Raw genomic sequence first — 16,165 nt, forward strand, 5'->3', positions numbered from 1 at the left:
CACAGGAGACAGCCCACAGTTCCAAGAAGGCTAAACTTGGGCAGAAAACTCCAGGTGGGAGAGAAAATTCTCTGTCTTATGGACAGCCCATTTCCCTTTTCCCTGCTAACTAGGATAATGGTAATAGTTAATATTTGTTGAATGCTGTGTGTCAGGCCCTACTGGAAAGCACTTTACCTGTAGGAACCCATGTGGTGCTCCTGATAACCCTTTGCACTATCATTATTCCCATTGTATGGATCAGGGAACAGACACAGGTAGGTTTTGGATGTGTGGTTACACACCCAGAAAGACAGGAAGTCTGACTCCAGAGCTGTGTACTTAACTGCTGCCACACTACAGGAATGACAGCCCTGGAGGGAAGAACTAAGAGGGGCTGGGTGAGGGTCCTGGCTTCTGAGGGCACAACTGTTCTCCAACTCTTGCAAGGCTGAAACCAGAAGACGGCAGGCATTGCAGCTGGTGGAGGGTCTGAATACTGCTGTGAGGATAGTGATCCCTGGGCTAGGCTCTGCAAGGAAACTGAGCAGTGCAGGGCCTTACCAGCCCCAGCCATCTGGGGGCCACCCTGGCTGGCACCAGCAGGAGGGTGGGCTGGCTTCTCAGAGGTCTGAGAGACTCAGGCTCCTTCTGCCAGGGCTGCAGTGGCCGACTCCTCTTCCCCTCCCTCCCCACCCTGCACCGCCTCCAGACCCAGTCCTGACTATTGCTTAATCCCCAGGAGCCCAGTTCCTGTGGGCAGCGCCTGACATGCCTGATCCTCTCTTTTCTGCAGTTCAAGGGAAAGACAAGATCTTGCACAAGGCACTCTGCATCTGCCCTTGGCCAGGGAAGGGTGGCATGGAGCCTCTCCGGCTGCTCATCTTACTCTTTGCCACAGGTAGGATCGTCTCCCTGCCCTGTGATGCCTTCTTTTCCTCACTTTGAGTGTGTGGTTAGGGAGCAGGTGGCGGGCCCTGGGGTGAATTATGAAGGCGATGGCAGTCCTCGGCATGCCCGAGTGCTCTGTTCTGCACTCCTCTCCTCCTCAACCTGCCCATATTCTTCACACCCTACTTCCCTCCCCAGTATCAAAACCCACCCTCAGACTCTTCCTGCATGTGGACCTGTAAGGGGCTGGTGGACTCTGGTTGCATTGGAAGGGAAGGAGTGCTAACGGTGGCATCCCAGGCACTAGCTGGCAGTTGGCGGGGCGCTGGCACTGATAATGGCTCTGAAATTACAAGCCACTAATTATGAGCCCCTGCAGTTATAAAAGAGGAAAGAACCTGAGGATGTTCATCTGCATCTTTGGGGCACTCTCTGCCCTGCTCTGAAGGTCCTCTTGTTCCCAGCTCTTGATGGGAGGTGAGGGGCCTGGAGATTTCCATCACTAAGTTGCGGGGAATTGACACACCAAATTTTTGTACACAACTGCTTCTTCCCACTGAGGGAAGTGAACCTTTTGCTCCCCCACAGCATTGGACAAACCTGGGCAAGAGGAGAGATGGTGCCAAATGGAGTCTTGTTCCTGCAGCCTTAGATGGTGTGGGAGCGGGGAGGAAGGTGGGGTCCTGAGGCATGGATGGGAGGTGGTAAGGTGGGAGAGGGCCACTGCTCATCTGGTCTCTCTAGTCCCAAAAGGCAGGCCAACAGCTTGCCAATCCCATCTTTCAAGCCTCTGTCACGGTAATGGTTGAAAATGGCAAGCAAGGGAGGACCAAGAGAGGAGAAGTCAAAGCAGGGGGCTCTGGGGGCTTCTGCTGCAGCCCCTGCCCCAGCAATAAGCTGGTGCTCTAAGCCCATCTCCCCCGCCCTAAGGAGGGTTCCCAAAATAGCAGCCTCATGTCTCCCCCAAAATATCTCCGAGACGGGCCCTTCCTGAAAGGGGAACAAAGCCACAGAAATAGGGAAGCTGGAAGCTAAAGGTCAGGAAAGTCGGTACCAATGTGGGCGGCTGCAGAGCAAGCAAGAGTGGCGGGGCAGGGAGAGCCAGCCCCAGGCCACGAGGAGAGATCCTAGTCCCATATGACAGCAAAGAGATATGCAGAACAGAACTGGAGGGAATTTTAAGACCAAGTGTCTCCAGAATAGACCCAGAGAGGGTCAGTTACTTTTCCGAGGAGGCCCAGCAAGAGCAACTGTGAGAAAACCAAACCCAGGTCCCAGGTTTCCTGGCTCCCAATTTCCCACAAACACATGCTGTGCCACCTGCTCCCAACTTGCATAAGAACCTAAGCTCCTTCAGGGCAGGATTTTTGTCTGTTTAGGTCACTGCACAGAGCAAGTGTTCAATGTGTATTTGGTAAATGAAGGAGTGAATGAATGTCTCCTCCCCAGAACTGTCTGGAGCCCACAACACCACAGTGTTCCAGGGCGTGGAGGGCCAGTCCCTGCAGGTGTCCTGCCCCTATGACTCCATGAAGCACTGGGGGAGGCGCAAGGCCTGGTGCCGCCAGCTGGGCGAGAAGGGCCCATGCCAGCGTGTGGTCAGCACGCACAATTTGTGGCTGCTGTCCTTCCTGAGGAGGCGGAATGGGAGCACAGCCATCACAGATGATACCCTGGGCGGCACTCTCACCATTACACTGCGGAATCTACAACCCCACGATGCGGGCCTCTACCAGTGCCAAAGCCTCCATGGCAGTGAGGCTGACACCCTCAGGAAGGTCCTGGTGGAGGTGCTGGCAGGTGAGTGGGCAGTGGCTGCCTCTCTGGCCTGCCCCTGTTCCAAGCCTCATGTTTTGGGCGTCTGTGTGCAGAACCACCCACTGGGCTCTCAGGAATCCTGGGAAAACCCATCGTGTGGGTCTCATCTCCCTACTCAGGGCTACCAAGGATTGTTGTGCAGGTTGCTCACTGCACAAGAGGGCCAAAATCCAGCCCTCAGCCTGGACTCCTTTTGCCAGACTGTGTTCCCTGGTGCAGAGCTGCATCACCTGCAAGAAGGGCACCTTTCTCTACTTTGCATTAAGGCACTCCGTGAACTAGCCTGGCCTTGGCCCTGCTTGCCCAAACAGCTTTATCCATCTCCATCCAGTTAGCATGTGAACATCATGGGAGGTCCTTAAGGAGGAGGAGGAGATTAATTTATTCCCTCACCAACCGACCAATGGTCCTATCAACGTAAGTGAAGCACCAACCCGGTACAGAAAATCACCCCTAGAAAAGTACACTGCTTGTGCTGGGCAATGTGCTTCACTTCTCTGGGCCTCCATTCTCTCATCTGTAAATGGAGAGGGTGGTGTCTGTCCTGCTGACCCCACAGGGTTCCGGTGAGTTTTTGTTGTGGGGGAGGGCAGTTGGGGGCAGGGTGTGACATGTGCTCCAAGCCTCCTGCTACCGAACTGCCTTGGGATCGCCACTGCAGGTGGGAGTAGGTGGGCCAGGGTGTCTCTTTCCATCCCTGAGCTTTGCGCAGGGACCACCCTCCAAGAAGGCCTTCTGCTTGAGTCTTCAGAACACAACTGTGTCCCCAAAGGAGAACAAATCTGGGGCTACAGAGGCTGTTTCTGACTCTCCTCTTTTCCAACCCCTTCTCCCAGTATGGCTCTTTACCATGGAAATGAGGTCAGGAGTAGTATTTGCCTGACGTGGGGAGGTCAGGCGAGACTGCCAGCCCTAGACACAAACCCCACCTCCACCACTTTTCTAAGGATGGCAGGTGGCAGTGAACTCCCTTAACCAACTCCCAAGAGGGAGACAGAAAAATAAAAGTAACCCATAGCTTGTGTAGATAGATTGACAGTTTAGATAGGATTTTCAAGTACATCCACGATTGCATTCGCTCTTCTTAGCCCCTGTGCAGAAGGAGTGGGGAGTTGCAGTTACCGAGCTCCGACATGGTGCTACACACTGCCCAGAGGTGCCCTCATGGAATCCTGGTAACCCTGCTATTAAGAAAGTATTCCTAACTGCCCACTTTATAAGTGGGGAAATTGAGGCTTATGGAGTGTAATGACTTGATCCACATAGGACCAGTGCCCAGGCGACCTCACCCCACCCATAAAGGTTCTCCCCCTGCCTTGAGGAGGAAGGGGCTGGAGGCTCATGGCTTTGCCTCCCATAGACCCGCTGGATCACCGGGATGCTGGAGATCTCTGGGTCCCCGGGGAGTCTGAGAGCTTCGAGGATGCCCATGTGGAGCACAGCATCTCCAGGTACAGCAATGGTTCTTTCCTAAAACCCGCGGGCAGACTTCCATCCTGCAGAGCCCCACGGGGGGTGGGGGCTGGGCATCCTGAACTACAAATTACAAGGCAACGAGAGCCTGAAGGGCCCTGGATGTGTCTTATCTAAACACCCCTCCACCAGTTGCTACATGTTAGTTAGTTAGTGTGACTGTGTCAGTTGTTCATTTATTGGAAGACTTCCATAATGGTTTGTAAAGAGCAGCTGCTCTAAGACTCCTGAATACCAGCTCCCGCCCCTCCCCTGGCAGCCCCAGACATCCCCATAATTCAGTAACAATGAAAGGTTTAGTACTTTAGTACAAAGCTAAGACCCCCAGATCTCTGCTTCTTTGGTAGGACCAGAATCAGTCTGACTGGTCCATGCCTGTGTACTGGTGTTTAAACGTTGCTCATATAACCACTGAGCACACATGTGTGTACACACACACCCCCATGGCATAGCACTGTATACAGAAGAAAACTGCTCAGTGAGAGAAGGTGGTGTGTTTAAGTGCACTCAGCAGGTTAGTGGCAGAGCATGCTTAGAACTCAAGTCTCTTGACTATGGGCTCCCAAAGCCCCAAAAAGACCTCTCCCAAGGATGGTGCTGGGTGGGGAGGTATACTGAGGTCCTAGAAGCTCCTGGTTTCTCCCCATTCCCTGAGAGAAGATTCTAATCTGTAGGTCATCTCAAGGCTCCCATCTGCCCTCTTGTCTCTCCAAGGAGCCTCTTGGAAGGAGAAATCCCCTTCCCACCCACTTCCATCCTTCTCCTCCTGGCCTGCATCTTTCTCATCAAGATTCTAGCAGCCAGCGCCCTCTGGGCTGCAGCCTGGCATGGACAGAAGCCAGGGACACATCCACCTAGTGAACCGGACTGTGGCCATGACCCAGGGCACCAGCTCCAGACTCTGCCAGGTGAGCTTGGAGAGCACAGCCAATCGAGGGTGGACTTGGCAGGGATGGGAGGTGGTGCTGAGAGAGGCCACATGAGTCCTTGGACTATTGCAGGGCTGAGAGACACGTGAGGAAGACGATGGGAGGAAAAGCCCAGGAGAAGTCCCACCAGGGACCAGCCCAGCCTGCATACATGCTACTTGGCCTCCAGGACTCCTTGTTCTGCTCTGGCAAGAGACTACACTGCCTGAATACTGCTTCTCCTGGACTCTGGAAACAGGGACTGTTTGAGGGAGCGGGGAGGTGGTAAGAACACCTGACAACTACTGAACATTGGACATTTTAAACACTCACAAATAAATCCAAGACTGTCATATTTAACTGGATAGTTGTGGGCTTCATGAAAGTCTCATTTTCTTCCACAGGGGTAAGAAAATGAATCTGGATGAGAAAAAGATAAGAGATCTTGCTCCTTGAGGCCCAGGACCACAGGATACCACATCCCTCCATTCTCACAGGCTTCAATCGGCCAGTTTTTTTCTTCTCTCTCCTTCCTTCCCTAGATCTGATTGCCAAGTTCTGCCTCCTCCTCTGGGGTTTCTCTAGCATACAGTCTTCCTCTGCTCTCCTCCCCCATGTTCACCCTGTCCATCAGCTTCCCGTGGATTATGGGACATCCCTGCCTCAAGGCCCCCTCCAGCTGACTCAGTTCCTCCCCATCAAGGTCAACTCCTGGCAGACTCGTCCATTCATCTCCTTAAAACTCTGTTTTTATCATGTCACTTTGCCTTTGGAGAAATGACAAGGGCTTGATAATGTACAGCATATCAAACTGGGAACTGATGGTTCAAGCCCCTTATCATATAGAAGGGAAACTGAGGCTCAACAAGGGAAAGGAACTTATCCAAAATCCCCCGTAGAGCCTGGAAATCCAAATTTCACTTGGCATTCAAGGTGCTCTTTCCTCTAACTCACTCCTACTTATTTATTCAACAAGTATTAGTTCGAGCAACTAGTCTGTGGCGAGTGCTATTCTGAACACTGGAAATACAACAGTGGACAAAACAGGCGAGAGTTGTGCCCGCACAGAGCTCACTTTAGTGGAAGGAGAGGAGACAGACAATGCACACAGTAAATAAGTCAATCTGATCACCTGTTAGAGGCAAAACGTGCTGAAGAAAAAATTAAAATCAAGCAGGGTTAGGCGTATAGGTGTGCAGGAGGGACAGGGAATGATACTATCTTAAATGCAGCAGCCAGAAGGTGAGGAACACTTGAAGGAGGCCAGGAAGTGAACCATGAGGACATCACGGGGAGGAGTATTCAGGGCGAGCGAATAGCCAGGGCAGCTCATGTAACCTTATCTCTCTCTTCAACACACACACCACCCTGGCCAAGACTCTGGGGGAAACTGGGAGGAGACTCCCCTAAGGGTGAGCTGCAGGGGAAAGAAGTGAGTTGGCCATATTCTTAGGCTCTCTGGACTGGGCCCAAGAGAAGTGGATGCCCAGGATCCCCTGTGGCCACCGCTCACATGGCTGCTTTGCCACCTAACCTGGGCTTGGGCGCCTAAGGTTTAAATCACCAGGATGGAGCTCCCGGCATGGCCCTCATGTTCCAGCCTCACTTCAACATGTCACTCCCCTGGCTCCAGCTGTGCCCCAGCCCTGCCTTGTCCACTCCCAATGTAAGCTGCTCCACTGGCTCCCTGCCCTGGAGCCTTAGGATTCTGGTCCAGTCTGTGTTCCCATGGCCTCCCTGGCTCAGGGGCACATTAAACTTCCTTATTGTGTCCTGGGGCAGTGCCCCCTTCCTATAGATCCAGGGCACAGGTAGACACCAAGAATGAGCCGAGCCCAAATTGCACCTTCTCCACCTCCCTCCCACCCCAGTTGTGGGCACCAGTGCTGATGACATGGCCTGGGAGGCTCCCCGCAGCCTGCCTTGTGCTCGAGGGCAGTGGCTGCCGTCAGCCCCAGCCCAGAATCAGGCTTTCCTCCTCATGGGAGCTTGGCCTTTTCTCTTTCCTTCTCTGCCATGTCAGAGACATTCCCCTCTGGATTGGAATCACCCAGGCTCCCCTGCCTCAGACTCTCTGGGAGCACTCTGGACTGAAGGGGAGTGAGGCCATTTGGCCTCAAATTTCAACTCTGCCTCCTATTAAGACATCTTAGGCAGCCTCCTCAATCCCTCTAAACCTCAGTGTCCTCGCTTGTAGAAATAAATAAACAAAACACCCACTTCCCCTACTTTGCAAGGTTTTTGTGGGGTTGAAAGAAATAACATTTGTGGCCTGACATGGTGGCTCACGCCTATAATCCAAGCACCTTGGGAGGCTGAGGGGGGTGGATTACTTGAGGCCAGGAATTCAAGACCAGCCTGACCAACGTGGCAAAACACTGTCTGTACAAAAGAAAAGGAAAGACAAAAATTAGTCGGGCATGGTGGTGCGTGCCTATAGTCCCAGCTATGTGGGAGGCTGAGGCAGAGAATCGCTTGAACCCAGGAGGCCAAGGTTGCAGTGAGCCAAGGTTGTGCCACTGCACTCCAGCCTGGGTAACAGAGTGAGACTCTGTCTCAAAAGAAAAAAAAGAAAGAAATAACATTGTGAAGGTCCTTGGCCAGGCGACTAGCACATAGTAGGTCCTCAATAAACACTGGTTTCCTCCATCTAACGCCCAGCAACATGATGCCTCTGTGAAGGCCAGGAACTTGCCTGGTCGCCTCTGTCCCAGCACCCACAGTGGACCATATTCAACACTTAGTCCAGCGTTGAATACAGTTCACCTCTTCATACAACATGCCCGGGTGGCTTGTTAGTATGAAAATAACTTCCTTATAAGGCAATCAGAGAAAGCCTGATATACATTGGTAAGAGAGATGCAAGCACATCACCAACTAGGGTGACCCGTTCTGGTTTGTTTAGGACTTTTTCAGTTTTTGCACAGAAAGTCCCATGAAACCCCTCAGTCCCAAGAAACCCCTCAGTCGCAAGCAAAAAGGGGAGGTTGGTCACCCAATCTTCCACTTCCACAAGACCCAGTTTAACACATTAACTAGTTTTCTTAAGCTCCTGCTCCCAGTTTCCCATTCCTCACTCCCTTGCTCCCAAAGGAAGGAAGGAAAAAGAGGAAAAAAGGAGGTGAGAAGGGAGGAGATGGGAGTGAGGGAGAACGGCCTTTCCAGACCCTTTTCTAGGCCTTACCCTCCAGATTAGAGCAATACTCCCCTCTTAACCATCCTCAGCTGCTGTAGTCTCTTTGACCACTGGTGCTTCCGCTGTGTCTGAGGTCAGAGAGTTTATTAGGTTTATTACTCACACTTTGTCCCAGTTCCCTGAGCCCATTTCCACAGGGCAACATGAATGAGAGCCAGGAGCCTCCTGTGCAGGCAGTGAGCTTGGATCACAGGAGAGAAACCCCCAAATTATGAGACTTGGAGTTTATATAGAGAATTTGGTGTATCTTCCTCTCTGGAAGAAAGAGAGAGAGAGAGAGAGGGAGAGAGAGAGAGAGAGAAAACTTTACTGTAGAATGTAAACAAATCTCCGGTGAAGAAGAGGAAGAATGAGAGCAAATCTCTGGATGTTGCACTCAAGGCATGTTTGCTATTCAATCACCCTCCAAAAAACTTGGCCAGTACCCTTTGCACGGAAGGACTAGAACATGCAGCAATGTGAAAATATTCATGAAGAATTGTCTTCCAACAGAGAAGATAGAGCATTCATGAAACAAAAATAGTATGCCAGAATTTTAAAATGCTCAAAGAACGAGGAATATCTTGTCTTGTAAATAAAAAATATTTTAAAAATAACATTTTAAAAGACAAAAATAGAAGGATGGAAGAAAAATGAGGAAATCTTGAAGGCAGAACAAAAGAGACAAAAAGATGGAAAATGAGAGAGAAAAGATATAAAAATGAAATGAACACACGACATTCAATAACCAACTAGTTAAGGAGTTGCAGAAAAAGGGAGGGGGAGAAGAAAATGGACATGTAATTATGAAAGAAATAATTCGTTTCCCAGAACCGAAGAATGCGGATCCAGATGGAAGGGGTCTAGAGTATCCAGGACAATAAATGAAGAAAGACCCAGTCCAGGGTACAGGATCAAGGTGAAACTTCCTGTTTGAGGTTGTACTGCATGCAAGGACAACCTCTTAAAAGCTTGGGAGGTGGGGCGGCACTCCCGAAGAATTGAGAGTGAGAATGGCATTGGGTGAGGTGCAGGGCACTCTACCTTCCTCCTTCACAGCTGTGCACCCTCAGATTCTGTATTAGGAAGATCCTGAAGATCATCTTTCCTCTTTCTCTCTTGTCCTCCAATTGTCACAATCCTCCCATCTCACCCCTTAGCTGGGCCCCAGCCACTGCAGGCTTCTAGCTTTCTTTGGGTCTTCTCATCCTGTCTTGCCCACCCTTACCCTCAGGGCAGTTCCTGAACACTGAGCCAACCAGGGCTTGGAAGAACTCCCTTTCCCCACTCCTGGAGGTGCCCATCATTTCCTGTCTCCCACCCCATAGTCACTGAGAACCCCACGTGACTGTCTCAGGCAGATGTTTCCTGCCCTCAGGGGAATGCTGTGTCAGTCCCCAGGCAAGCCCAGGAGTTGACATTTCTCTGCCCAGCCATGGGCCCCAACCTGCTCTTGCTGCTGCTCCTGGGACTAGAAGGTAAGGTTCAGGAGGAGCTGCAGCTCCGGGCCCCATATGCTCAGCCCCATGCCCAGGAGTAAAGTGTTATTGTGAACGCCACACCCATACCAGCAGCTGGGCTGGGAGGTGCTCCCAGCTCCGGCCCACAATTCCCACCTCCTTTCCTTCCCCAGGTCAGGGCATAGTTGGCAGCCTCCCCGAGGTGCTGCAGGCACCCGTGGGAAGCTCCATTCTGGTGCAGTGCCACTACAGGCTCCAGGATGTCAAGGCTCAGAAGGTGTGGTGCCGGTTCTCGCCGGAGGGGTGCCAGCCCCTGGTGTCCTCAGCTGTGGATCGCAGAGCTCCAGCGGGCAGGCGTACGTTTCTCACAGACCTGGGTGGGGGCCTGCTGCAGGTGGAAATGGTTACCCTGCAGGAGGAGGATGCTGGCGAGTATGGCTGCATGGTGGATGGGGCCAGGGGGCCCCAGATTTTGCATAGAGTCTCTCTGAACATACTGCCCCCAGGTGAGTTATCCTAGGTCAGCTACCACCCCTTGGACCTACCCTCCCCACCCCCACCTATTGCCAGGGCTCTTGGGTTCTTGAGGAGTGGGGGCCCCTGGGGAGGAGGCATTCCGAGGAGATATCCTCTTGACAGCTCTGCAGGGAGCGGAAACCAAACTGGGTGGGAAGTCTGAGATAAATCAGCTGAAAACCATCCCCATCCCCCTTCCACACTAGTGTACTTCCCAACAGGAAGGCGTGTCCTTCCCACCCCAGGGATTTGGCCTCTTTCTTCCAGCATTTTCAACATACTTGATGCTAATTTATTTTTTAATTAGAAATATTTTAAACAATGTTGAATCTGAGTATATAAAACCAGAATTAATTTTTGTAGCTTTCAGTGTTTTATTCCTGTAACAGTGGGCTTGACGGCTTAAGAATTATGGAATTCATACCTTATTTAATTTTATAAGCCTTCACAGGGCATCTAGTATGTCTCACCTACAAGTGGGTACATTCAGTACCTGAACTACTTCAACTCCTTTCGTTTTAAAAATGGAAAAAGTGTCATTAATATTTTAAGCCAATATTCTTGACCCTATTTTCAGTATTAAAGACATTGTTTTTGCAGTTTCATTCCCAGAGCCCATAACTTTTCTAGTATACAAGCATTTATTAAAATAAAATGTTAAAATGTTAAAAAGTTGGGTTTTTAAAAGAAAGATAGGATGTTCTAAAAATAAAGTTCTGGAGGGAAAATGGTCAGCTACCTCAAGCACAGACAGCCACTCCTTTTCTTTTATGGAACTGGCCCTTTTTTCACCTTTAAGTCTTCCTTTTCTCAAGTATTTTATGCCCAATCCCCAAATAATAAAATTAAGTAGAGCATTTTCCCTTCCCTTGTTTTTTGTTTTGTTTCATTTTGTTTTGTTTGAGACAGGGTCTCACTCTGTTGCCCAGGCTGGACTGCAATGGCAGTATTGGCTCACTGCAACTTTGGATTCCCGGGTTCAAGTGATTCTTGTGTCTCAGCCTCCCGAGTAGCTGGGACTACAGGTGCCCGCCACCATGCCTGGCTAATTTTTGTATTTTTAGTGGAGATGGGGTTTTATCATGTTGGCCAGGCTGGTCTTAAACTCCTGACCTCAAGTGATCCGCCTGCCTTGGCCTCCCAAAGTGCTGGGATTACAGGCATGAGCCACCGCCCCAGCCCCTTCCTTTGTTTTTTTCCCTCTAAATAAGAGGGTAGACTATGTTGTCATTAGAATCCTTCTCATCTCAAGCCCGTGGTTATTGTCTTATAAATATATTGTTAATCCTTGTCATTCTTTGCCCTCCTCATTCCTTGACACTTTGAGTTACTAAATTCAGGTTCTAACTCCCTAAAAGGCAAATTGTGACAAGATGAGACTCTCTGGGAGGAGGGTCAGGGAGGCAGGGACCTGGGCCCCCGACCTGCTGCTATGGGGCAGGTGCTGTGGAGAATAATTTTCAGGCAGGCAGGTGGCGCATAGCATCCAGAGATGATGTGGCTTGCAGCTCAGGCAAGCATTTAGCTTCAGAGAAGGTGGTCAAAGGCAGCCTAATAGGCACCAGGAGGGCAGGACATGTGCCACAGCAACCCCAATTCCTGGTGTGGCATAGGATGGGGAGTAGGAATGGTTAATCTCTCAAGAACAAGGCAAGGTCCCATTCCAGTTGGTCTGAAAGGACTGGCTAGGTTCCTAAGACAAGTCTCCAGGCCCAGAGAAACCAACCCCAAGTCCTGCAGCCAGAAGTCAATTACATCCTATGGGTGACAGAAGCCTTGTCTTCAAACTGAGTCTCAGGATCCCAGCAAGGCTCTCAGCAAGGGTCAGTTGGTTAGTGTTGCATCATATGAGGGCCCACCCAGATTTCCTTCAGTCCTGAGGGCAGAGCTTGGGCTGGGGTTGCAGGGTTGCAGGTATGTGAGGAGGCCCCATTTAAGACCCATGAGAGCCAGGAGCTATGTCACCCTGAGGATGAGAACTGGAGAAACCTATTCAGGTGGGAAGGAGAGGTGGGTACAGATCATCCAGTAGGTGTTTTTACACAGACTGAACAGCTTGATAAGGCCAAAGGGGTAAGGGGTAGAGCAGGTAAAAGGGAAGAAATGCAGTGGGAAGATGGGGGAGCTGGTGGTACAGGGAAAAGTGGGTGTAGTCACAACCAGGTAAAGACATAAAAAGCCAGTGCCATTTCCTGACCTGTGGAATGACAGGCCCCTAAAGAATATCCCATCCTCCCCTTTCTGTGTTTCTTCCTGGGGTCCTATCCTTCCTTGGCTCCACTCCTCTAGTCCCTCAGAACTCAACAGGATATTGAAGCCTGCCCACATGGGCATGCACTCATTAAATGTTTCCTTCTGACTCCGTTCCTGGCCTGACAGAGGACGAAGAAGAGATCCATAAGATTGGCAGTCTGGCTGAGAACGCATTCTCAGACCCTGCAGGCAGTGCCAACCCCTTGGAACCCAGCCAGGATGAGAAGAGGTACTGACAAGATTGGATTTGGGAGGCCAGGAAAAGGGTGGTGGTGGAGACAATGACTTGTTTAGAGCTCCAAACTAAATCGAAGGGGAAAACCTATGATTCTTCCCACCTCTGGGGAACTTATGGACAGACAGACAGACAGACAGATACATACTTCTCTGTCCTGGTTCAGCAATGGTCCCTTCATCTGGTGAATCTTCAGCCAGGACACCTTAATGAGTCCCTCTTCTGCCCTGCCTCAGTCAGCCCTCCTCATTCTATTCCATCTCCCTCTCCCAATTGAGAATGTAACCCTTCTGTGGCTGCTCCAGGGCTCCTGGCCAGCAGCTCCCCACAGGCTTCAGGTCTAAGCCTGCCTATCCCTTTCTGTTCCTCAGCATCCCCTTGATCTGGGGTGCTGTGCTCCTGGTAGGCCTGCTGGTGGCAGCAGTGGTGCTGTTTGCTGTGATGGCCAAGAGGAACAAAGGTAGGTGGCTATCTTCCTATCTCAGCCTGGCCCTACTATTCCTGTATCAACCAGTTGTGTAGATAAGGCCAGGAGTCTAGGTCCAATCCCCCTACAAATGGATTTACCTGGGCTTAAGTCCCCCATATCCTAGAATTCCCAGGGCTGAGGGATGGAGGGGAGGGAAGGAGATTCAATGGGAGCAGCCTGCGGAAAGACAGGAATTAGAAAGGGTGGGGCAATGCAATGGCAGGAAAGGCGTTGCAGAAGGTGGGGAAAGGGTTTCAGGAGGTAGGCTGAGTGCTGAGGTGGGTTGAAGGGAGCTCTGGAAACCATAAGTGGGTGGGGAGATTTCCAGCAGGCTGGGGAGATGGAAGGGGTAAAGGTTTGGTGGTGGGAGTGGGGAAGGTGAGTCTGCAGTAGTGAAGAGGTTTCAGAGGCTTCTGAAGGAAGGGAGTGAGGGAAGGGCTCTGAGCCAGCCCTGGAAGCAGACTATGCTGCTGTTGTCTGTTCTGCCAGGGAACAGGCTTGGTGTCAGTGGCCGATTCCTGAGCAGCAGAGTTTCAGGCATGGTAAGAAGCCTCTGCAGGCCCGCAGCCAAATTCCCCAGACTTTCCATTCATCACACTCACTGAGAGGTCCTAGGATGATGGGGTGGAGAAAGGACTGGGGCCTAGCTGGGGTCGAAACCCTCTTCTTAAATGCTATAAACTTGACACTAATGGTCTCCCTTGGCATCCCACCTTCCTAGACTTGGGGAGAAACTTGGGGCTTGAAAATCTTCACAGTGAAGCCCTCTTGCCCACTGACATACTCAGGATTCAAGAGATAGACCTAGTGTGGTCCTGGGCTTCCCACCAAAGGGAGATCTGGGGCAGAGGGAGGCATTCCTGATTTGCCTGCTTTTGTTTCAGAATCCCTCCTCAGTGGTCCACCACGTCAGTAACTCTGGACTGGCTGCTGAATTGCCTTTGGATGTACCACACATTAGACTTGACTCACCACCTTCATTTGACAATACCACTTACACCAGCCTACCTCTTGATCCCCCATCAGGAAAACCATCACTCCCAGCTCCATCCTCATTGCCCCCTCTACCTCCTAAGGTCCTGGTCTGCTCCAAGCCTGTGACATATGCCACAGTCATCTTCCCGGGAGGGAACAAGGGTGGAGGGGCCTCCTGTGGGCCAGCCCAGAATCCACCTAACAATCAGACGCCATCCAGCTAAACTCATCACACTGTAAACTCATGAGGAGCATCCCTAGGGGTTCTGTGCCTCCAGCCAGCCAGCTCATGCCCTAGGATCCTTAGGATATCTGAGCAACCAGGGACTTTAAGATCTAATCCAATGTCCTAACTTTACTGTCAGGGAAAGTGATGCTCAGATATGACTGAGATGTCTTGGGGAAGACCTCCCTGCACCCCATTCCCCCCCATTGGTTCTTCTGCCATTACACACTGGGCTAAATAAATCCTAATAATGATGTGCAAACTCTTAATGGCTGAATGGGAAAGGAAACTGCCCAAGTGTGACTAATTTCTTGGCCTGTGAATGGAAAAGACTCTGGTCTGAATTTTGTGCTGTATGATCTCCTGTCTCTTGTGAATGGGGAAATGGTTTCCTTCTCTGGTCACTACAGTGCAGTTTGATTCAAGGGATGCTGAAAAGTCTTCTTCAAAAGTTTTTTTTGCTTCTCTCATGATGCCTCCAAGTACAGATTCATTTGCTTGAGTTAAGGAAGCTCTTCTCCTTTCTGCTCTGCACCTTGTGAATATGTGACATGATGCGACACCATATGATGGGGTGGGGGTGGTGATAGGTTAACGATAGTTAAGAGAGACCCAGGACAAATGGTGTGTGAGAAATGGGACTGAAAGGAAACAGGAACAAGGACAGAAATGGAAATAGACACCAAGTCTGTCCCTTGGCAGGACACAGGATTTTCAAGCACTAGAAGACCTTTTCAGACATCAGTCTTACCAGAGTTGGCTGTCTCTTAACTAGGTGGTCATCTAGTAGCACTGTTTCCCTTGGTCTAAACTCTGGAGCCCGGGAAGGGCCCCGTGGAGAAATGAAGGGGAGGGAAAAAGGAATGGTAAAGGAATGGCCATGGTCAAGTGTAAATGAAAGCTAGTCCAGGCTAGGGGTGAAAGAGCCTTTAAGGACTTGCCAGAATTTCTTCTGAAACTGTTCAATTTGAAAATATAGTCATCCCTCCATATCCATGGGTTCTGTATCCACAGATTTAAGCAAGCGTGGATCAAAAATATTGAAAAAAAAAGAAATATTAGATATTTCTTTAAATATTAGAAAAAAATGGTTATGTCTGTACTTAACATGTACAGACTTTTTCCTTGTCATTATTCCCTATACAATACAGTATAACAACTATTTACATAACATTTATATTGTATTAGGTATTTTAAGTAATCTAGAGATGATTTAAAGTATATGAGATGTGTGGTTATATGCAAACACTACACCATTTTATACAAGGGACTTGAGCACCCACGGATTTTGGTATCTACAAGGGTCCTAGAACTAATCCCCCCCAGATACTGAGGGATGTATGCATTTGCCCATATTGGGATGAAATGCTCAGTAACCCAGTCTTGTTACAATCACAAATAGCTAGGCATAAAGAGGTTTTCGCCATCTGGAGGGGCCCTAAGCTTGGCCTAAGCACCTCAGGAAGAAGGACAAGTGGTGTGCCCTGGGCTCCAATTTGCCCACCAATCAACTGACGACTAGGGACTGCCTGCTGGGGAGTGGTGAGGTGGCAGAAAAAAGGGCAGAATAAAGACTAAAAAGAACTCTCTGGAAAAACTCACCATGGTCTGAATATATTTAGAACTTTTTAGAACATGTCAGAAGTAAAAAGTGTATTTTTACTTTTGAGTTCAAAAGAAAATACTAAGAAAAATAACAATCAATTGAGTGGTAAGGAAGAGGAAATATAAATATTCCATCATTGATCATGATAGGAAGTCTGTGAATACCAACCAAAGTCATAGTT

General features: G+C 50.1%; 2 protein-coding genes across 7 annotated transcripts in view; both read left to right on the plus strand.

Moving 5' to 3' along the window:
• The window catches only part of TREM2 (triggering receptor expressed on myeloid cells 2), a 33,311-nt gene extending 27,877 nt beyond the window's left edge, over positions 1–5,434 (plus strand). For 2 of the 4 annotated variants that reach the window (XR_002731731.1, XR_002731733.1), the window contains exons 3-5: positions 776–880; positions 2,320–4,139; positions 4,876–4,932. Coding sequence is in view for 1 of the 4 variants with exons in the window: in XM_023212762.2 (XP_023068530.1) it covers positions 776–880; positions 2,320–2,670; positions 4,049–4,139; positions 4,876–5,069; positions 5,163–5,179 (758 nt within the window). In the remaining 3 variants the exon portion in view is untranslated. Of the gene's footprint in view, positions 1–775; positions 881–2,319; positions 4,140–4,875; positions 5,070–5,162 lie in introns of those variants that run through there. The other 2 variants (XM_023212762.2, XR_002731732.1) reach the window with 2 other exon arrangements.
• A 4,131-nt stretch (positions 5,435–9,565) lies between these two features.
• On the plus strand, positions 9,566–14,647 carry TREML1 (triggering receptor expressed on myeloid cells like 1). Of its 3 annotated transcripts, XM_023212766.1 has the most exons (6): positions 9,566–9,722; positions 9,878–10,210; positions 12,600–12,702; positions 13,080–13,168; positions 13,667–13,719; positions 14,062–14,647. In XM_023212766.1, exons 1-6 carry the CDS (start codon positions 9,680–9,682, stop codon positions 14,374–14,376), a joined length of 936 nt encoding a protein of 311 aa, XP_023068534.1. In that variant the 5' UTR covers positions 9,566–9,679; the 3' UTR covers positions 14,377–14,647. The 3 variants fall into 3 exon arrangements, with proteins under 3 accessions (XP_023068534.1, XP_023068533.1, XP_023068535.1); XM_023212765.1 differs by lacking the exon at positions 13,667–13,719; XM_023212767.1 differs by lacking the exon at positions 9,878–10,210 and having other exon boundaries at positions 9,605–9,722.
• Positions 14,648–16,165: the final 1,518 nt, after the last annotated feature.

Source organism: Piliocolobus tephrosceles, chromosome 5, assembly GCF_002776525.5.
Source record: "Piliocolobus tephrosceles isolate RC106 chromosome 5, ASM277652v3, whole genome shotgun sequence".
NCBI lineage: Eukaryota > Metazoa > Chordata > Mammalia > Primates > Cercopithecidae > Piliocolobus > Piliocolobus tephrosceles.

Excerpts from the sequence above, each read along its gene's own strand:
- TREML1 (XM_023212766.1), top strand. The coding sequence starts at position 9,680 with ATGGGCCCCAACCTGCTCTTGCTGCTGCTCCTGGGACTAGAAG. Across the intron at positions 13,169-13,666 it reads GATGGCCAAGAGGAACAAAG|GGAACAGGCTTGGTGTCAGT; the intron begins GTAGGTGGCTAT and ends CTGTTCTGCCAG. Across the intron at positions 13,720-14,061 it reads GCAGCAGAGTTTCAGGCATG|AATCCCTCCTCAGTGGTCCA; the intron begins GTAAGAAGCCTC and ends CTTTTGTTTCAG.